General features: G+C 36.5%; 4 protein-coding genes across 9 annotated transcripts in view; 2 read left to right on the plus strand and 2 right to left on the minus strand.

Annotated features, from left to right (window-relative positions):
- Nfat (nuclear factor of activated T cells 3) overlaps positions 1-3,587 on the plus strand; it is a 34,490-nt gene extending 30,903 nt beyond the window's left edge. For 4 of the 6 annotated variants that reach the window (XM_083054602.1, XM_083054598.1, XM_083054601.1 and 1 more), the window contains one exon: positions 74-3,587. In XM_083054602.1, the coding sequence (XP_082910728.1) occupies positions 74-676 (603 nt within the window). In that variant the 3' untranslated portion in view covers positions 677-3,587. The remainder of the gene's footprint in view (positions 1-73) is intronic. The other 2 variants (XM_083054599.1, XM_083054600.1) reach the window with 2 other exon arrangements.
- Positions 3,588-3,673: 86 nt separating this feature from the next.
- LOC145945557 (endoribonuclease LACTB2) lies at positions 3,674-5,888 on the minus strand. Its single transcript, XM_083054621.1, has 3 exons — positions 5,506-5,888; positions 4,068-4,704; positions 3,674-3,984 (listed from the first exon to the last, which is right to left on the minus strand). The coding sequence occupies exons 1-3, from the start codon at positions 5,733-5,735 to the stop codon at positions 3,859-3,861; spliced, it is 993 nt and encodes a 330-aa protein (XP_082910747.1). The 5' UTR covers positions 5,736-5,888; the 3' UTR covers positions 3,674-3,858.
- Positions 5,889-6,292: 404 nt separating this feature from the next.
- On the plus strand, positions 6,293-12,848 carry LOC145945555 (uncharacterized). The gene is made up of 6 exons (XM_083054616.1): positions 6,293-6,543; positions 6,683-6,898; positions 7,585-8,089; positions 8,260-9,019; positions 9,738-9,932; positions 10,417-12,848. Exons 4-6 carry the CDS (start codon positions 8,966-8,968, stop codon positions 11,341-11,343), a joined length of 1,176 nt encoding a protein of 391 aa, XP_082910742.1. The 5' UTR covers positions 6,293-6,543; positions 6,683-6,898; positions 7,585-8,089; positions 8,260-8,965; the 3' UTR covers positions 11,344-12,848.
- Positions 12,849-14,863: 2,015 nt separating this feature from the next.
- Mtpalpha (monolysocardiolipin acyltransferase Mtpalpha) lies at positions 14,864-21,299 on the minus strand. The gene is made up of 11 exons (XM_083054607.1): positions 21,074-21,299; positions 19,492-19,601; positions 19,096-19,368; positions 18,708-18,958; positions 18,023-18,406; positions 17,620-17,790; positions 17,313-17,535; positions 16,758-16,967; positions 16,366-16,561; positions 16,005-16,207; positions 14,864-15,769 (listed from the first exon to the last, which is right to left on the minus strand). The coding sequence occupies exons 1-11, from the start codon at positions 21,147-21,149 to the stop codon at positions 15,566-15,568; spliced, it is 2,301 nt and encodes a 766-aa protein (XP_082910733.1). The 5' UTR covers positions 21,150-21,299; the 3' UTR covers positions 14,864-15,565.
- Positions 21,300-21,787: the final 488 nt, after the last annotated feature.

The raw sequence follows: 21,787 nt of genomic DNA on the forward strand, positions 1-21,787 counted from the left end.
CAAATTATTAATTAAGTATTAAAATGTTTTCAAGTTAAACTGACCGATCGACGTTAAACAAAAAATATTCTAGGTTCAAGCAGTGCAGCAAGCTGTCCAGCAGGCCCAAGCGGCCCAAGCTATGCAGCAGGCGGTTCAGCAAGACATCAGCTCAATGTTGAATCAGCCCGCGGGCTTTGTAGCGGAAGCTAGTTCCGCTTTAGCAAGCGGAGCCGCCCAGGAACCTTGTCAGCAGCGTTTAACCACCGCGGCCGAACAAGCCATCAACAACGTCATCACCAACGCTACGAAGGACATCATCAACAATTGTCCTATCACGACGACCACCGCTCACGCGATCATCGCCACAAAGAACATTCTGAACAGCGTGGCGACACAGAGCGCGCAACTGATGAATAATACGATGGAAGTGATTTTGCCGAAATCTCCGTCGGCGCAAAACAACATGGTCGAACAGGTCACCAGCAAATCACCACCGGTCGCGCTTCCGGTCACTCCAAATCGTCAAGCTGTAAACGCCCCGATTCCTAATCCCGCCGCAAATACCGCGGTCAACAGGAAGCCGGAGGATGGGATGCTGCCTCAAGAACTCACCTCGATGTCGGAGCACGATCTTCTGAGTTACATCAATCCCAGTTGTTTTGAACAGCTTCCCCAAAGTGGATTTCTCTTGTAGTACTGCCGTGTTCCTCGCCAGAGACAGAGGTGATTTTCTTCAGTTAATTTCTTTCTGAACAAAGCGAAAGTTTAAAATCTGTCTTTGTATCCTGCATTTAGCTCTAGAGACACATAGTCGTTTGATTTTAAAATTCTGTAGTCGCTTCGTATATGAAGAGTGTTTGCAACATTAATATAGAAGTTTAGCCTACACAGTGCATCTTTTTGATATGCAAATTAAAATAATGTGCACCAAGAGTTTAACTCAGCTGCGTTTACATCAAAGTTTATTTGAAAACCCAATAAAATTTTTGCAAAAAAAAAAAAACAATTTTGCCTTTTAAAATGTTTAGTAAATAATCTAATATGTGAATGTTTATAGCGCTGCATATATACTTGATACGCATACTATTAGATGTCCTTCTAATGCATATTATATCAGTTTATTAGTATATGTATTATGAAGGACGTTGACGTGATGTAAACCAAGTCAGAGTTTAGGCTCGTATGGTCACAATTAGCTAAATGTGAGATACAAAGATTCAAGAAGGTTTGAACAATTAAAACATCTTTCATAAATAGATAAACAACATCTTTGTGACATTTACGTTTCTGAACTTCAGATTGATATTAATCTTCAAGATTATCACTTTGATCCAATGCTGATGGTTTTAGGCTACTATTATAACGTGATTATTTTTAGAGAAGAAAAAGCGAAAGTACTTCGTTAACTTTGGAGTTTAAATTTATAACATATAAATATTTCGAGATATTTAATATCTGAAAAAGTTACAAATTGCTCGATTCGCGAATTGTCATTTTTAATGGATTCTGGAGTACTTGATCTCTGAATTATTGATCTTTCGGTTTTAATAATTAATCTCTTTCAATATAACAATTTATGAGATTATTAAGATTTTTTTATTTAAAGTACATCGTATAATGAATTTTTCAAAAATCCAAAGTTTTCAGAGATACTTCCAGATCTTCCTGCAATCACCGGAGAGAAACGCTACAAGTCCACAGCGGCAGTTCATTATAGATAAAAAACTATTAATGTTTAAGTATAAGACGGGCCCTCAAAAAAGGGTGACAAATCGGATATTTTTCTCTTTCATCTTTTCTTTCCTTCTATCTTTTATATAAATGTTGTTAATTATCTTAACAATTTATTATGCATCTTCGCCAATGTCTCTTCACGAGTACCTTTTTACATCGTAAACTATCTTGAATTCTATTTTGATTTTTTATATTTTACATCCTCTTTTATTGATAGAATTCACAGAAAAATGTTTAAACGATACTAATTTGCTTCCCTTCTAAATATTTAGTTAATATTTATTAATTAATTATTAATTTATTAATCTTCAATTATCACACTCTTTGTGAAAATATATCCCGGACATTGCATTGGAATCTAATGATAATATTTAAGTTTAATTCATCAAAAAAATATCTTGCTCAATGAAAGTAATTGAAAAGTCAATCGAAAGACTCAATGAAAAAGAATTTTGCCAAGAGAAACAAAACAATAGAGCTGGCGAAAGTATATGTGTAACTATATTATAATTATATATGAATTATCGACATTGTTGAAATTACTATCAATTTGATTTTATTGCGAAAGAATGGATCATCTCGTCGCTGTGGTCTTTATATGTGTCCCAAGTATATATTTTGTAATGTAGAATATGTATATTGTTCGATGATAAAGTTTTCTTTTTGTTTTCTTCTCCAGTTTTGTTATTTAGTATATCGATAATGATAATAAGAGTTACGTGATTACGTTAATGTTATCATTAGTTGATAGACGAATAAAAATGACAGAGTGAAAGAGTATTGTGTGTACGCGCGTGTGCGTGTATGTATAAAAAAAGAGAGATTATGTTATGTGTGTATGTTGAAATAATATATATATATATATATATATATAAAGATATATATATATTATATATAAAAATATATATTTTTTACGTTTATCCAAAGAAAGAGTGGAGGGTGAATTTAAAAGTAACAAAGTGAGCTTATTAAGGATATATGTCCATATAATTATTATATATACTGGATATAACTTAAGTGCGCCACACAAAATTCTTACTACACTTCTTCTCTTATTATTTGTTAGACTCTTATAAATTCTCACAGATTCTCAGCTTTCAGGATTGTATAAATGGATCAACAAATATTAAAATTTCCACATTCTTAAGTTTCAAATTTTAAAAATTTTTGAAAGATTTTAAATTTCTCTTACAATTTAAATGTTTAAATTTTCAATTAATCAAAATGTCTATCTCTATTTGAAATTTAAATTCGCGATTATGAAATCATTTTCAGATTTGAATTTCTATACTGTGAATTCCTGGATTTCCTAGACACTGAAAAGTTTTTGAACCACCGATTTCCTAAGTTCCCATAGCATTATTTTCAACACTTCGCACTTTGGTGATATCCCCTGTACGTATATCGCGACATCGAATTTTTCGGAGGTAATTCTCCACATGTTCAAGACGAGGGGTGCTAATTCGCCAAGATTATGTAGCTAATAGATGAAATAAGAGAGATTTTATAACGAAAAATATAACGAAACATTTATTGTGTCGCGACAACATTATAGCCAAGTATATATACACGCATATATACATATATATATATATATATATATATATATATATATATATATATTATATATATTTTATATTGACCGTTGTAATGTATCTGTAGTTGCACGCGATGACTATGGTTCGCCTAAAGAGGGAAGGTAACTTGTGTACCGCTTGCGATATATATCTTGTGAAATTGTCGTAAACGTGTACTCTATTAGCTGTGCGCACATTATTGATAATAGCTATCAGCCTAACTTGGACAGAGAGAAATTCTTAACGATGTATCATTATTTACTTCTGTGAGTTGAATAAATGTTTCACAATATACGTCTCGTTTACAATTAATCGCGTGGAATTTTCATATTTTTTTTTATTATTTCAATAATCCACATTAGAAGCTCTCATGATCAGAATTCTTTTTAAGAAATTATTATATTTTAATAAAATTTATATATGTATATACATAAAATGTAATAATTATGGCTTCTTACAGCTTTCCGATTGCTATAATCTGCACTTTATAAGTCCTTTGTCCCAAAACTTGTTTCGCATTTTTAAATATTCAATTTTAATTTTCTCGATACTCTATCCGATATGTTTATAATTTGCCTTTAACTCTCCACCAGCCGCCTTTTTGTTCCTGTAACACTTTTCCCTCTTTTTTTAGCTTCTGAAGATGCTGTTCCACGGTATATGCTGCGACAAGCCATTTGTCTTGCATATTCTGTGCAAAGAAATGTCATTCTTTATTGCTTCAAATTAAAAATTAGCAATTTTGAAAGTATATGTTCTCAAATTGATGTTTACCTTGTATATCAACTTAACAATTTCCATCGCAGTTATTGGCTTATTATTTCCCTGTTCTTCCAGTATCCGCAGAACCTCCTCTTCTCTCTGTTTCCTGTGACTGATGTAATACTGTATACGGGGCAATGGATCATCTAGAACCGGTCCATGGCCCGGATAAATCACCTTGGGCCGCATCTCCAGGATCTTATCCAACGACAGCAAGTAATCGTGGAGGTCCTCAAAGACCGATGTGCCTTCTCCGAGGATGCAATCGCCGCTGAATAGGATATCTTCGTCTTGCAACAGCAGACAAGCGTGATCGCTAGTATGTCCTGGGGTGTACTTCACCTGGAGCTTCGCCCCTTCGACTTCCACCACTTGATCATCCTTCAGAGGTTTCCATTGGATAGTCCTTTCGTCGTTCGAGCTGTCATCGGTTGTCGATCGTGGCAGTTTCCACACAGTGGGTTGCTTGTCCGAGGGAAACAGACTCTTCAGTAAGTTCCACACTGGTTCCACTCCTCCAATGTGATCGTGATGCCAGTGAGTGACTACCAAGTGCTCGATGGTCGCGTTTTCCTCTCTTAGAACATTATTTAAAAGCTTTATGTAGGCGTCAGCTGTTTTTTTTTCTCCAGAATCGACCAGTACACGTCTGCAACAATCAATAGTTCATGAAAGATCAATTTAATTTCATTACGAGAACAAGAATAGTAGTTTTTGTTTCTTGTACATTAGATATTTCATTAATTTTTTTTCTGTACTATTCTCCTATTATAGATAGGTTAAAGGTAGAATTTTTTTAGACAGAATATTATAGCAGTTTCTTACAATAAATATTCGAAGCATATAGATGTTATTCTAATAGTACTATTATTTGTAATTTAATTAACATTTGTTTACTCCAATACTTTAAAATATGATTTGCATGATGGATAATTTACTGTATTTTACTGTCAGTATATTATTATAATTCTTTGTTTTTTTAAGTTTTTTTTATCTTAATAATAGTCGAAAAAAAAATACTTTTTTATCCTTTACATCTCAGTTAAATAAAATTTTCATAACATGAAAACTGTCATCTAACTTAAAAAGTTCTACATACTCTACGATTTTTAATTTCGAACATGAAACAGTTTTACTTGATATTGTTTCGTCATACAACAAAATGCTATTAAAAAATTCTATTTTTATAAATTCTAGGTAGATAAAGTTTTAAATTTATTTACTCAACTAATGACTGACATATCTTTCAATCTAAATAAATATTTCGATATTTTTAAGCATGTTAATTAATAAAAAGGACATTTCTTTTTCTTTTTCATGTACAAATAATTCTTGAAGGTGATGAAATAGCTAAGTAAAATGTGTCAATCGGTCCAAATGAAAATGTCACGAAGATGTAACAACATGTAACACTTGTCTACTGTATACACATATGATTGACGTGTATCACCTGTGTCCTGTCCCCACGAGATAAGTATTAGTGCCTTGTAATGTCATCGGTCCGGGGTTGCATCCCAGGATCCGGATCACTTTGCTGGACAGCCTCGCTATCGGCGGCAAATTCGTCAAGGTTGTCATAATTCCTTCGTTCGCTTCGTTCACTCGCGAGACACTGATAGTCAGGAGAAGCCAAAGGATGATGAACAGATTAGATAGCACTTTGGAATTCGATTTCCACATTCACATCGTATAAATATATATGCCTATCAGCATCATGTATTTATTATCGTTAGGTAATGCATGATGGAGCATATTACAAGTTCTTTCTCGAATCATGACACAGATATTTAGGAGGATTTAGCAATTAGCAATAGCTTCTCGCCTTTTATCTTTCTTGATCTTTTTTAATTACCGACGATCGATCTTGTCGATTCTTAATTATAAAAGAATTACCTACAGTCGTTCGTTTCAACGTAGTACCTTATTCGATCACGCGAGCCTAAGATGGCACTTCGTGGTATTTGATTTGGTAAGCGAAGTTGAAAAGTAGCGGTTCTACGCGTAAGAGCGAATTACGAATAAACTGGATGTGTTGATGTATAGAACTGCGTTTAATTCCGGACAGACTGTACTGTATTTCCTCGAGCAATTGAAAAAGGTTAGGCAAGGTCAACAATCTCCTCAGGTTATTTCCGCAGGTTCCTATATACTAGATTCTTCAGTACCTCCTTTCTATCTCTCTCTCTTCATCCTTCGCCTAACGTGTTTATTTCATTTCCAATACAGCAAAGTGACAAGAGGATGTCAAGAACTGTACTACATTTTCTCGAGCAACTGGAAAAGGCTACAAGGTCAATGCAATCTTCTCACAGCGCAGTTTTCTACTAGATTCTTCACTACTTCCTTTCTATCTCTCTCTCTCGCCATCCTTCATCGCCTAACGTGTTTGTTTCATTTCCAATGCAGCAAGGTGACAAGAGGATGACAAGAACTGTACTACATTTTCTCGAGCAAATGGAAAAGGCTACAAGGTCAACAATTTCCTCAGGTTTTTCCAGCAATTTTCTACTAGATTCTTCATTATCTTCTTTCTATCTATCTATCTATCTATATCTCTCTCTCTCTCTCTCTCTCTCTAACGACTCTCTAACTCTTCGCCTAACGTGTTTATTTCATTTCCAATGCAGCAAGGTGACAAGAGGATGACAAGAATAGGCGCGCGCGCGCATAATGGCTTGGTGACTTCGCGTAGGACGTCGCACTCGATGCGCTTATAAAACGGTGAATGATGTAACGCGAGCCTCCACGTGTGTCTCGTTTACTATATCGATAGCGGAATTCTGTGTCGGCGCCTCGCAGCAGGAAAACAAACCAGCATACCGCAGCACAATGCTAACTATAGAGTAAACGTTTACGTAGTACAGTAGCTTTGTTGTACAATTTTGAAGTCCGATGCGAAAAAATAGAGATACGAAGAAATATCTATATATAATATGATAAATATATCAATATATATTGTTGCACGAGTATTTTACAAACAATGCACGAACCTAATCGATCGCATCAGACTTCAAAAATAAACTAAGTTTAACAGGATGTAACGCGCGATGTGATTCTTTCTCGATCGAAGAATCAACATCGCGTTCGAGCTTTTATTTTTGTTGTCACGTTATTTTTGCAACGCGCAGTTTTATCGGATATGTCACGTAAAAATTTCGTCACGCTGACCTAAAGACACGCTTTATCTACGAATCATTCATAGATTATTCCTATCGAGATGACCTTAAAAAAAGATCGCACCCATCTGGTGCACGCGACCTACCTCTGTCTCGTCGAGAACTCGGTAAGCAGACGAACGGCGCGTCTAAAGACCAATAATTGTCCGCACGTGAATTATTTTATTGCGACACTAGAAACATCCTCGACGAGATGCGCGTGATTTTAAAGCCGAGATTTCCGTCCCATACGTGTCGCGACGTTGATAATAATTAACAAAACTGCAAAAAAACTCCGCGACTGAGAAATATTATATGTACATATATTATATTACGTGTGATATGTGATAATAATGCATTATATCGTATTACAGGGAGAAGAGAGAGACGCGAAGAGAGTCTTTTTCTTCGTATATATCTACGGTTCGATACTCGATCTTGAGGCTTCCTACGTGATAAAAGTTAATCGCTCTCCTGGGATCGGAATAGCGGAAGTTTGGACTCACCGTCCGACATCAAACACCTTGAAAGCAAGATCAACGACACACTATTGCGCGTCGACTTGGAGATAACGACGTGGAGGATGAGACCACGCGATCGGTGATCACGAGCATGACGGCTGATTCCGATGGGTTGTTCCGCGCGCGAATCGTCTTGGTGCAATGATAACGCGAGATACATATTTGCAGGGAGTGAACAGAATTACGCCAGAAATAAACAAACAATTTATTTCGGAACCGACTCGCGACCCTTCCTCTGTGGCATTACAAAGTGCAATCACCCTCGAAAAGGACGGCGCATATCCTTGGCCGAATAAAGCTGCGACAAAACAGATGATGTTCTGGAATCCCGTGTCCTTCGAGGAGAACAAAACGCAAGGTAGCAATAAGAAATATTAATAAATCTCATAAAATCTTGCTATTGTAGAGAGATTTGATATCGAAAAGTAAAAAAGAGCATTATAAAAGTTACAATTATTACATATGTATACAAAAAATGTATGAGATGCGGCAGAAAATAATATATGCGTTCTTTACAAAACATTCTAGCTTAAAACGCTAGTCATTGGATGTAGAAAACGAGAAGAGAGGAATAGAACATTCAAAAACGAGGAGATATCGAGGAAAAGAGAGAGAAGAATTTACAACAGCGGACACAAGAAATGATGCGGGGCCGTATGCGAATAAAGAAAGAAGAAAGAAAGAAAGAGAGGGACCTGGACGAAGGTGCGACGTTACGGATACGTCGAATACATCGGAGGTAGAGGAGAAAGAGAAAGAGGAAGAGGAGACGGAGGCTGTGCGTGACGCTCGGTGGCTCGGGGCTCGGGGCGCGCCGTGACGCCATGACGTATCGACCGCGTTCTCCACGCGCGCTGACGTCACGATCACGGCCCGAGTCAGACTGGGAGCACGTGAACAGCACGCCCGCGATCACGCGGTCGCGGCCTGACCGGGCCGCGCCGATTGGCCAGCCGTCGACGAGCCCCTCGTCGAGATTGGTCGCGCCCGCGCGACGCGCGTGATCACATCGGCGCGTTCCCGAGCCAGCCCGAGCCGACCTGAGCTGAGGAAGCTTCATTGCACCGCGAGACGCCCGTCCGTAACGTCCTGTGAACCAGTCGCTCCACTTTTGCCAAAGAGGGCTCGGCGCCTCTTTTTTTTCCTTGCGAATTTTCGAGCGGTGTGTCTCGAGTATTTTTTTTCTTTTTTCTCTGTGGATCGTCCTCGTGTGACGACGATTCCTCGTCCGGGCATGGACACGAACCAGGCGCCTCTTTCACCGCCGGCCTCGCCCCAGCTGAAACACGTAAGTGACAGCGAATTAAATGTACCGCCACAACACTGTCCGCCGTTGCCCGCGAAACTCAAACGTTTTCCACGAATTCGCTTCTGCATGCAAGATGTTTATTCTATTGTTTGCTAGTACGTCATCTCTGTGTTAGGTTCATTGTAGCGCAGCAAAATAATAATTTTTTTTTTATTAGGGGTAGTATAAGTTGTATAAAGTTGACAAATATTTCATTGTATAATATTTCTTGGAATCTTTAATTAATTTTGTAATGTAAACTTGAATTTACTTTTATTAATTTTAACATTAATCATCTCTTTATAATTAACCCGTAAATTTAAATTTTATTGAAGTAAAGTCTATTCTTAATTGGTTGAAAAATAGCTTGACAATATATGAATCAAAGTACAATGAAAGAAAATATGAAACGTAGAGAAGATATAAAAAAACTTATCTAAAATTAATAAACCATGCGAATGTTGGGAAATAGAAATAGAAATATTTTTCTAATCCAAACATCTTTCAAGGATGAACAAAGAATTGCTTATCTGTTTTTACTCTTTAGTCACGTCTGCCTTGTTACGCAGTGCCTTGGAAGCAGTATACTTTATTCAAGTCCTTATTTCATTCATTTAGCTTTAATGTTTCATTTGGACTAAATAACTCCAATAGGCAACCGCATGATGAACCCTTATTTCTTCTCCAGACTAACACCCTGCCTCCCTTTGTTTTACAGATGGAACCGCTGCAGTTGTCGTTCAGCGTCGCGGCCCTGCTGGGGGATAAACTCTCAGACCGGAAATCCGGGCGGAAGAACGTGGTGGATGCGGGTTCCCACCCCGCGTTGCCGCCCACCCCTCAACCCTCCGACTCGGAGGAAGACGAGCCGCCCCGTAAGCGGCGATGCGTCGAGCAATGCGAGCTGGCGAAGGTATATATAAAATAGATAGTCGTATCGTCTCGACAGAAAGCTGCCTTGCTTTCCAATGTGTCTCCCACCCCTTCCTCCCATTTCCTTTCGATTTCTCTTCTCGACTTAATCGACTGGAACAGGCTGGAGAGCGGGCTCTTGGAGTCGCGTTGCGATTCCGTTTGAGTGCGCAACACTTCGTTCACTCCGCCTTATTTATCCTTCGAGTAGGCGTATATCTTCCAGCGGTACTTTCGACAAAAATGGAAATATCGGTCTCCCGCGATTCGCTGCAATCTGTTGTTATGAATCGATAAATTGATTTCTTTTCTGTAGTAAATAGCTTCCAATTATCTTTCCGATAGTCTGTTTGTTATTTAATTATACTGTAAAATATCTTCTCATATCTTATCTTCGAGAATAGACTACAATTTTTTCTCTTGTATCATTAAAATATCTTCTTACGAAATTGTCAAATTGAAATCGCTCGTCGTTTTGTTTTCAGTTGCTGCTAGACGGCACGCCGCCGCCAAGTCCGGAGCCGGCCCGGGTTTCGGTAATAATGCGCGCCAATCGGGACGGTACCTGCAGTCCGGCGAATCTCGCGGGGAGTTCGGCGACCAGCGGCCGACCGGTACCACGTAACTCGCCCGCGCGACACTCGCCCAGTCCGCGAGCGAACGCGCGAGCGAACGCTGCGGAGCCGGTGGAGGACGTGCTTCGCAATATCAAATTCAAGATGAGCCTGCGCAAGGAGGAAATCATCGTCAACAGCAAGAACACCGATCGCGAGAGCTTCAACCAGCAGCAGCAACAGCAGCAGCAGTTACCAAAATTACAACCCCTGGCGCCGAAACCAGCGCCTATCGTGGTGACGGGTCTGTTAGGCTCTCCTCTGGTTTTACCGCGAGCGCCCCTTCTTCTGGTAACCAGCGCGGCACCGACTACAGCCACCGCGACGACCACGACGATGAGCGCGAGCGTGGTGGAGACGCGTCGTCGCGTTTACGAGTGCGAGCATCCCGGCTGCGGCAAGAACTACTTCAAGTCGTCGCACCTGAAGGCTCATACGCGCACTCACACGGGCGAGCGACCGTTCCCGTGTCCCTATGAGGATTGCAATCGTCGCTTTTCTCGCAGCGACGAGCTGTCGCGGCACAAGCGAACTCACACCGGCGAGAAGAAGTTTGCCTGCGTCGTTTGCCAGAGGCGGTTCATGAGAAGCGACCATTTGGCGAAGCACGTGAAACGCCACGCCAGGGATAAGACCTCGTCGTCGTCATCATCATCATCATCATCGTCCTCTAACGGTCAGATTTCCGCCTCTCAGCTGGCCCCGACGGCTCTGAGAGTGAGTCTACTACCGGTGCTTGCGCCGCGATTAACGTTACGATCAGTTCAGCAGTTTGTACCACCTCAGCTGGCGGCTTGAAGGATGCGCTCACGACTATTTGAAGTCTCTATTTGAAATCTTTCACGGTCTTGATGCGTCTTAATCAGGATCCTGAATTGCTCCCGGCGCATGGAAGATGAGGACAAAGAGTTTCCTTGATGTTTTTGAGCGCTATAATAATGAAGACTGGAATGATCCACTATAAATTGTGGACGAACGTTGAAGATAATAATTAAAGCATCCAATGCGGATGTTTTAATTAAGGTACAAAATTGTACCCAGCGTACGGAAGATGAAGACTTTGTTTTTTCCTGATGGAGCGGTACCAATTGGAAACACGAGCATAACTCAGAGATCGATATATAATAATCTGGGCATAATCTAGTTAATTAGATGTCTCTTATGAAGATATATGATGAAGAAGATTTCGACGTTTCAAGATTAACGAATACAGACGAGAATGTTTAACAATTGAGCAGGAACGAAGAGCGAAGTGAGCCGTACTTAAAGCAAATGAGACGGCGATAGATCGTTATGCAGAGGACTTTGTTGTCGTTCGCAAACCGAGTACCTAAGTGTGTCTGTGATCTGTGACGCGTGAAGGCTAGTGTACCGTTTAGTTGAGAGATTTACTATTTCGAGAATCATTCGCGGGGAGTCAGGCTCATATTCGCAACGCATATTCAGCATTAAATGTGGCCATATGTATGTTTTTCAAAATCGGACCGATATTAAATGTGATTGTCGCGTTAAATAAAATGAAATCGAATATTAGATTAGTCACATTTAACGCTAAATATATGGGACATAAAAATGAATTTTAAATTTCCAAGGGTACCAATTAAAATTGCTCGATTCTTCGCTGGTCGGAGATTCTTTGTAGACAATACAGAAGTCTAAGAAATACATCGTAAATATACTGAAAAGACATTTCGCATATATTTTCCCGGATATTGCTTGAATCGTTTTTAGAGTTTTGTATTGTTTAACTTACTATCGAGAGTTGCTTTCGGTAATTAGAACTCTGTAGTGTCAAGTGCGTTGATCGAGATATAGAAAGAAAAATTATTTATTTACGAAGAAACAAAACATTTATGTATATGACGATTTACATATAGACTTGTGAAATTATGATAGCTATAAGTCGACGACTATAATTATATGTACATATTTTAAATATAAATAACGCAAGAGCGGCAAAGATACAACAACAAAAAAATTGTTTATTGATGAATTTTATAAATTGTTAAAAAATTACGAGAAATTGATTTCTACCCTCTTGAGCTACTTGAGATATTCTTTTCTCTTTTTAGAGTTTATTTAATGTTTTTATACCGCTTCCGCAAAAGAGTATGTTTGTGTTGTAACTTGTAAAATATCTAGATTCGTCTTTAGAATAATTGCGAATGTATATATGTATATGTATGTATCACATAGCCAGGTAAAAACTTTACTTGGCGACTTTATAAGACTTGAGTGGAAATATCGTTAAAAATCGTAAAGATTTTTCTACAATCAAATAAATTGTATACTTTCGTAAATCATTACGAATACATTCTCGTTCCTTTTCTATTTCTTTCCCTTTAACTTTTTTTTGCGATTCATCGATATCTAAATTCAGTATATTTTGCAAATATTAATTGATATGAATAGAAGTCGTAACAAATACTTTTATTAACATTCTTTAACATTTTTTTTTCAAAATCCAAATTTTCTCAAAGCTTACAAATGCTATTCCAATTATTTGTTGAAGAATCTCAAACGCAAAAAATAAAATTAAAAAGTGAATGATGAAGACGATGTCTAAAAGAGCTGAATCTTGCGATGGTGGACAGACAGAGGAGGCGCGAACTTAAATTCTGTAGGGAAGGTCACGGCTCGAGATGACAGATTATAACGAAAGAGAAACGATGCTGAAAAATGTACGGCGTAAGCAACTTCCATGGGTGTGCGATACCAAGAATCGATGACGTCGCTCTCGACAGAAGGATTTCATGGACACGGTATAGTGTCACGTGAATATCAAATGCCTCATCCAGATTGCCTACATATTAATAATATATGTCAATTGCTTTTGTAAAATGATTACGTATAAGATACAATCGTCTAATATCATTTGTCGTTAAAAGGTCGACTAATAAAAAAAAAAAAAAAAAGAAACATTTGCACCGAAATTTTTCCTCCTTATTGCCTCATAGCTCTTCTTATCTGTTCGAGTTTTTAATAAATGTTTTCTATTTATAACTCTAATAACGTAAACTATACTAATAATGTAAATTATGAATCATGTTTTTAAGAAACAGGATAAGATAATATTCAAAATAGCAACATCTGTTGAAAATGACGAAATAATGAATATTGGTCTCTTTATATAATACTGGACTCAAATAAAAATATTATTAGCAATAATCGGAGGATATTTATTCTTCACGTTTTGATGCAAATCTTTTTGTAAGATTTTACAATTAAACTATTTTTAAAATAGAAAGCGAGATACTTTTGTATCGAAATTATTCTAAAGTATCTTTAAAAACAGAATTGGGAGATATTCGGAGATTGAACTGCAAAAACAAAACTAACATCTCTCGTGTATGTGATTAGCGTATATATATCTTTCCATCAAAAATATCTGCCAGACATGTATGTTATCGAACGGCGAGACTTTTATCGCATGTGTCATCTAGACTACACATTTCACGAGACGATTTCTTATCGCAGATGCGATTACGAAACATAGGTGTATGATTGATCATTTCTCGCGCGTTACAGAAAGACAAAGTAAATTATGGAAAATATATAACGTTTCTCTCCAGACGGTGGCTTCTAATCACCTTCGCTCCAGAACTTTTCCGGTCCAGAAAGAAAACAAACAAAAGCAACGTCGTCGCATACCGATGACGGTTTCTCTCTCTCGTGAAATCTCCAATTTTCTTGCATCAGCCAAGGACTCGGTCTCATTGAGCGACACATTAATGTCACAAACAGGTGTGCTGGACCGGTAGATGATGCAAAATATCCTCGCGATTACACTTTGCATTTTCAGCCTCTAATGAAATTCATTTTTCTGTGAAAAAGAGAAGTCTGCGCGATTAATTTATTTATTTAATTCCTGCAAAATAAAAACGCATTCGTGGAATCTGCATGGAAATTTTCGAAGGACGTCATTTATCCGTCGCGATCTTCCTGTTTATTTTCAATATTCAATATATTTTCAAGAGTGCAACATTTCTCGACTATTGCATCAAGCTAAATATTTCCATTTCAAGATTGCCTACGTGCAATTTTAAATGATATTAATTACTCTGAACCCATTAGCTTTTTTGCCATTTAAACGCAGAAAAAACTATAAGTTCCGCTTATGTTATAATTATAGTTTAATCGCGAAAAAACGTCAAATTGTAATTACGAGTTTATAGTAGCTACGATATCGTAGAGTGCGAATTAATAGAATAAATATGGAAGATAAAAATTTTTTAAATCTTTGTTTAATGACAGGAAATATTGGATTGGTAAATCGAAAGATCGTCACGGTGATCTGAAAAGGCAAGTTGAAACAAAATTTAATATAAACTCTTTATTTCTGATAAATTTGCAAAAATAAAAAATGTACAATTGGTGTATATAGGTGGCTTTGCTTATAATTTACAACGCGTATTATAAGAATACCAAATGGGTAATTGTCAATGTATTTGCGGTATATAAAACTCTTCATAATGCTCGACTCTATCTACAATGTGTTCGCGGAAAGTCGCTGAACGGGTTGTAAATTCCAAGTCGAAAAATATAGTACTTTTAAAGTCGCAACAATCTCTCTACGCATTATGCGTGGCACTCATTAACACCTCCCAATTACACGCGGAATTACATTGTGTTATAACTCGCGTGAATGAAATTGTACAGCCAAAATTCTATATTTTATATTTTTTTTTAAATAGTAATTCTTTATTCTGTCACTGAAATATATTATTTACAAATATTTAAATCTGTAAATATTATTTAAGTCTATTTTATAATAATAGAGTTGAAAAAAAATATATATTAATCTTGTAAAGATTAAGAAACAAAAATTCTTTTAGCTATTCTAAATATAAAAAATTTGTACACACGAGATATAACAGATGCAAATCCTAAATTGAATTGCATTATAACAGAGTTAACTCTCATACCTTATTTCAAAAAACTTTCCTCCTTCTGAAGCGAACTAGTATAAAACTAGTCTCGGATGAATGTTAATCGATACCATTATAAATTCCTATAAAACTTATTGCGGGTGGAATTTTCGCGTAGAATCGGCCGCCATGTCGAGTAATAACTGGCATGGTCTGAAAGTCTCGCCGTAATGACTCTGGAACTCTTCCATCTTTTTGACGAGTCGATGAGCACCATATGCGTCAACCCAACGGAACGGACCACCCGTGAAGGGCGGAAAACCCAAGCCGAACACAGCTCCTACGTTGCCCTCCAACTGAGAAATATAAACATATTTAATAAGTGTGTGAAAAGGATCAAATACAATAAAAATGTTGTAACATATTTCTATGCTACCTACATTTTTGTGTTAATATATATAATAATTATGTTATATATATATATATATGTATAATTATATATATACATATAATAATAATAATGTAATAAATATTATGTATATAACAATGTAATATATATAATAATAATGATATATAGATGTATTAACTTACAGGATTAGCTAGAATATTTTCTTCCAAGCAAAGGACCGCTTCGTTGACGAATCGCGAGACCATCCTCAGCTGACGGTCCTCGTCGGATGTGCTACCTTTAGGCTCGACTGTATACTTCTTCAAAATGTCCAACGCGCCGGTATTTACTTCCCTGTTCTTAGAGTTGGCTTCATACACGAATATACCTTTGCCAGACTTGCGTCCTAAAATTTATACAAATTTAGATAAGTTCTAGCGTAATTTAATCTTTTATAATCTGTTGATATTTTCCCATGTCTATTTAATAATTTATTCTCTTCAATAAAAGTGCTTTCTTTATACAGAATTAAACAATTCAGCTGTATCGCAGTAAAATGTTTACCGAGAAAACCGGCTTTGACCATGTCGCCAAGAATGTTCACATCTCCTCCTTTAAAACGCTCGCCGAAAGATTTGTCGAGGTCGACGCTGATGTGAGCACCCACATCAATACCAACTTCGTCGGATAAAGTAGCCGCGCCGACAGGGAAACCGAATGTCTTCGTCAGCTTATCCAAATGCACTGGATCTACACCTTCCTGTTTATAATAAATTATACGTTTATATTTCACAACTTAGATTAGAACAGTGTATATATACCAATACGAGATATAATTGTAGAATATCGATCACGCTAATAAATAACCACAAATATTTACAATTAGATATTAAGAAACAATTTTAATTTTTCGTAGGTTCTATAAAAAATAATTATTATCGACAAGTATCACTCACTTGCATTAGTCTCATCGCTTCTGACAACATGGTGGAAAGTATTCTTGTGGTGTAGAATCCGGGACCGTCACCGACCGTGATGACGGTTTTGCCTTGCTTCAAACCGACGTCTACAGCAGTCCTGATAGTTTCCTCGGACGTTCCTTTGTGCGTTATAATTTCTAGCAATTGCATTTTGTCAACAGGAGAGAAATAGTGCATGCCAATCACCTGCAAAGAGAACCACGTCTTGAAACTCATTTATATATTTAATATAATTATATATATATTATACATAATTATATTAAAATTTTCAATATTATAATTAAATAGATTAAATAATATTTATTTTGCACATTTAACTTATAATTTAACTTAATTTTTATTAAATATATAATATTTAATAAATATGTAATATTAATAAATTTAATAAATTTTTTATAATTTAATAAATATTTAATAATTAAATTATAAATTTTTTATGATTTAATAAATATTTAATAAAGTTAATAAAATTTAATAAATAAATATATAATATTTAATAAATATTTAAATTAAATATATAGATGCATTTACTTTATCAGGACGGCTGCTACCGGCAGCAATCTTTGTGATGGGAATTGCAGACGTGTTAGTTGCGATAACACAGTGGTTCGGCACTACAGATTCAATCTCCTTTAGGACCTTGTGCTTGATGCCAATGTCTTCGAATACTGCTTCAATTACTACATCGACATCTTTGAAGGAATTATAATTTAATGTCGCGTCTAGATGCGAGAGGAATTTGTCCTTCTCCACACTGCGTAGAAAAAGGTTTGTATTAAAAAGGATGAATTTTATATAATTTTGCTCTTTTTTTTTTTTTATAGAAAAGACACCGAACCTGGAAATTCGTTTACGCTTCACGGCGTTGTCTAGGCCTTTCTGAATCTGGTTTATGCCGCGATAGAGTCCAGACTGGTTGGTGTCCTTCATAATCACATCGTAACCTTTGTCGATGCTAACTTGGACGATACCTGCTCCCATCAAGCCAGCGCCGATTACAACAATTTTTCTGTACAAGATAAAGTAAAAGCAATGACATGATGATTATGTTGAAGAGCATAATTGGTTTAAAATGAAATAAAAATTATTATTCTTTTACAAATATTTAAAAAATCAATTAATAAAGTAATTATAATCACATTCAGATTAATCATTACACATAAATTACATTTCTAACCATTTAATTGTAATTTATGTTTAATTATTTGTAATTTCACTTGCAAATTTATTGGAAGACGTACTTGGCTGCACTCTTGGCCGGACCGAAACGATTTTTCTTACAAGCTGTCTGACCAAAGAACAAGCTGGTAAGACCCTTACACTCCGGTGTAACCGCTAGCTGACCAAATCCCCTGGCTTCAGTGTCGAATCCGACGACTGGACCCTTATCTAAACCGGTTCTCACCACTTCCAAGATTTTAAGAGGTGCAGGATACAAGCCACCCGTTGCTTTCATCACCTGAGCCTTTGCTCTCTTGAATATCTGATCCTTGACGAAGTTGAAAGATAGAACCTGTTGTGTTATCTTGTCTACGAGAGATTTTGGTCCACGTTCGACTTTCAACTTCCCGTTCGCAAGATCCTGAGCAGCCTTCACCGCAGTTTCTTCCAAATATCTTATTGTACTAAAAAAAGCACAAGATTTTTAATATGATATAATTTCGATGATAGTAGCAGTATTAAACCTTTTTATTCTATAGAAAGAAAACTTATATATATATATATAATTAATATGAAAAGTGACAAGTATCTCTTCTAGATGAGATTAGAAATATGAAAGATTACAAGTGATTGTATACAAGAGTTAATTATTAATATTTAAATAATTATAAGATTCAAAAATATCTAGTTTTTTTTTAAAGAAATTAAGTAAAAGGTTTAAAATGTGCATTTATATTAAAAAGTATACTGTTTATATATCTTTACTTTTGTTCGGGCGTTCCGATTCCCGGACCGAGACGATTCACCACGAGATCCACCAGTCCGAATTTTTTCGCTTTGTCAGCTTTAAGCGTTTTACCGGTGAGTATCATATCTAGAGCGTTAGGAAGGGAAACCAGCTGGGGCAAACGTTGAGTACCACCGCCACCAGGAAGGAGCCCGAGCATTACTTCTGGTAATCCTAATCTGGTTTGCTTATCGTTAACGGCGAGCCTGTAATGACATGCTAATGCGACCTAAACAGAAAGTAATCAATATGATGAATAATTTTTCCTTTTGTGTCTATATGAAATTTTTATTTTATTTTCTACTTTATATTTTCACAAATTCTCTTCATTTTAATTCTTTATTTTAATTAATAGAAATGTGTTACCTCCAAACCTCCACCGAGACACGTGCCGTGAATAGCAGCAACAATCGGTTTTTTACTATTTGCTATTAGATCCAGAATTCTGTGACCCTCCTTCGTCAGTCGATATCCATCTTCCGCATCCTTGATAGCTTGTAACATAGGAATGTCTGCGCCAGCTATAAAATTGCTTTCTTTTCCGCTAATCAGAACTGCAGAGTTTACAAGTGCATTTGATTGAACTTCAGCCAGCAACTGTTCTATTTCCGCCATTAATTCCTCGTTCAAGGTGTTTAACTACATTAACAAATAAAATAAAGATCAGCATTAAACGATATGATTTTCTTTTGTGACAAAGTAATCTTTATTGTTACGTTTCACGAGTTTGCAAGCAACATAATTATAAATATTATATATTACCTTGACACCTGGTGAATCGATGGTAATGACTGCTACATCGTTCACAACTTTACATTTAAAATGTTTCTTATTTGCCTCGGTTGCTAGTGTTCTTAAAGGTTGATATAAACCTGAAAAAATATAATAAAAAATGTAAACTATAAGAGAATCCAATTTATTTCATCTGTCTCTCAATATCATATTTTTTAAAACTCTTAAACTTTATATTCTTTAGTGTTTCTTTATGATAAAAATAGAATCTGTAATGCTTGCATCGATAAATATTCATGCATATTCATGCATATTCTTATTATACACTGTGTTCAAAGATGTTTCTATGATGTATATTTTATGTCATCTGTTTGCATTCAAAGTTTTTTGAATATTTTGATAATTTGATTTATAGCGCCTTTGATTAAAATTAATTAATATCACATTTCTGCTTTACATTAAATGCATTTAAAACTTATATTGTATATTTAACGCATGCTTATTTTGGAAATTTAATTTGAAAATATATCTACCTTTAGACAAGTCATTAAAAATATATACTTTTCTTAATGAATACAAATTCATATAAATTTATGAAAATTGTTTCAGTCAAAATATAAATATTAATAATATTATCAATCTAATTTCACAAGTTTGACACTTTCTCTTAAGATTTATAAATATTTCCTTTTCAACTTTCGTTTTACTATACGTTTATATATTTTTCTTTTGTTTCAAGTATATCATCTTTGTTCCATTTGCAGTGCATAAAATGTACAAAGTATTTCTAAAGAAAAAACAGAACAAAAGAAGAATAACAACTCATTTAATCTCTCCAGCTGCACTAATATCTATACTTTTATATACACATGCATTTTCTTTTCATCTATAAAATTTATTACATTAAATCATTAAAGCATATAAAAAAATATGTGAGGTGGAATTTTTTATGAACTCTGGAGTGTCTTTTACACTTTAAATGAAACGTGAAATCCGCGAATTTATAAGCTCAGATACGAGTTCAGCAAAAATATTTTTCAGAATGATATTTTAGATATCGCGTCGGGTGCGAGGGTCAATTCTCAGCAATCCTGAGTTAGCGCTATTCGTAGATCTCTCTCTCTCTCTCTCTCTCTCTCTCTCTCTCTCTCTCTCTCTCTCTCTCTCTCTCTCTCTCTCCAACGTGGGAGCAAAGGTCGGTGATACCCGACCGGCGAATTTATATATCGACGTCTACCCGGTCGCGTAAAAGCACCAAACTACCAAGTGTCAAAAATCGCCGGTGAATCCCTCACGATGCTGTCTAGAGAATAATAATTAAAGCCTCGAACCGATATGTAAATCGCGCCATTGCCCTTTGCTCGATCTTCAATTTCTCTTTCTCTCTCTCTCTCTCTCTTTCTTGACTCCAGATTGTTGCCAATTGAAACTTGTTCAAGACGGATCTTTATTATGTATTTTTCCTCAAGGTAGTAAACTTTGAACAGGAGATACATGATTATTCCTCGCGCACGAAATAAAATATAGGCCGAGTTATCTGTGAATATGTTATTCTTCTTTCTTCGGATCGCACATACACACACCCATATCATGCTCCGGTACACGTAATCACCTGTGCATTTGGAAGCCAAGTTCGGGCTGGCGCGGGAATAGCGCGCTAGGGCGCCGAAGAGCCTGCAACTCGCCATATCTCTCTCGGTCGACTCGAAATTTCGCCGAATTCAACCGCTCGCTCTCATGAAGAGGGCGAAAAACCGCGAGTCACGCACGCACGCACTCACTACACGAGCAAACAATCCGTGTACACGAGTGTGTCGTCCCAACTGCGGGCGATCCGGTAGCTTGGGGGGGGGGGGGGAGAGAGAGAGAGAGAGAGAGAATATCGAAATATCGCTCGAGACTCGATAAGCGAGAATATTGGAAAATACGCGGGAGAAGAGCGACTTTTCGGCTTTTGTTTATTCATGACAGCGCGAATGCGAAATCTTATAATTGTATATGTTCAATTCTGCTTCTTTTATCAGCTGTGATCTTTCCATCTTCTTCTATCGAACAGTGAAGGTTCAAAAGAGAAAAAAATGTCGATTTTAGATATCCTGGATCGAGGTATCGATACTCTCGATTGTTTACTGCGCAAAGTGCGTGAAGAAGGCATCTTCTTGGACTTTGACCTATATGTATTTATTTGTGTCGACGATCCATAACATGTAATAATTAATGTAATGAATCAACATTTTGCCTGACACTGTCTAATCCTGTAGATATTAATAAACGATAACATATATGTGTATTTTATTATACATATTATAAATGGCAACTTTTATTG

Source organism: Prenolepis imparis, unplaced genomic scaffold (genome assembly GCF_030444845.1).
Source record: "Prenolepis imparis isolate NDT839.2.m4 unplaced genomic scaffold, iyPreImpa1.0 SCAF_14, whole genome shotgun sequence".
Lineage (NCBI taxonomy): Eukaryota > Metazoa > Arthropoda > Insecta > Hymenoptera > Formicidae > Prenolepis > Prenolepis imparis.

Bases quoted from the DNA above. Each gene is read 5' to 3' on its own strand.
- LOC145945555 (XM_083054616.1), top strand. From the start codon at position 8,966: ATGGACACGAACCAGGCGCCTCTTTCACCGCCGGCCTCGCCCCAGCTG. The intron at 9,020-9,737 runs GTAAGTGACAGC...TTTGTTTTACAG, and splicing joins CCTCGCCCCAGCTGAAACAC to ATGGAACCGCTGCAGTTGTC. The intron at 9,933-10,416 runs GTATATATAAAA...TTTTGTTTTCAG, and splicing joins AGCAATGCGAGCTGGCGAAG to TTGCTGCTAGACGGCACGCC.
- Mtpalpha (XM_083054607.1), bottom strand. From the start codon at position 21,149: ATGGCGAGTTGCAGGCTCTTCGGCGCCCTAGCGCGCTATTCCCGCGCC. The intron at 18,407-18,707 runs GTAAAGATATAT...TGCTTTTTTTAG, and splicing joins ATCGGAACGCCCGAACAAAA to TACAATAAGATATTTGGAAG. The intron at 16,968-17,312 runs GTAAATGCATCT...TTCTCTTTGCAG, and splicing joins GTAGCAGCCGTCCTGATAAA to GTGATTGGCATGCACTATTT.
- LOC145945557 (XM_083054621.1), bottom strand. From the start codon at position 5,735: ATGTGGAAATCGAATTCCAAAGTGCTATCTAATCTGTTCATCATCCTT. The intron at 4,705-5,505 runs GTGATACACGTC...TGATTGTTGCAG, and splicing joins CTCGTGGGGACAGGACACAG to ACGTGTACTGGTCGATTCTG. The intron at 3,985-4,067 runs GTAAACATCAAT...TTCTTTGCACAG, and splicing joins TTGTTAAGTTGATATACAAG to AATATGCAAGACAAATGGCT.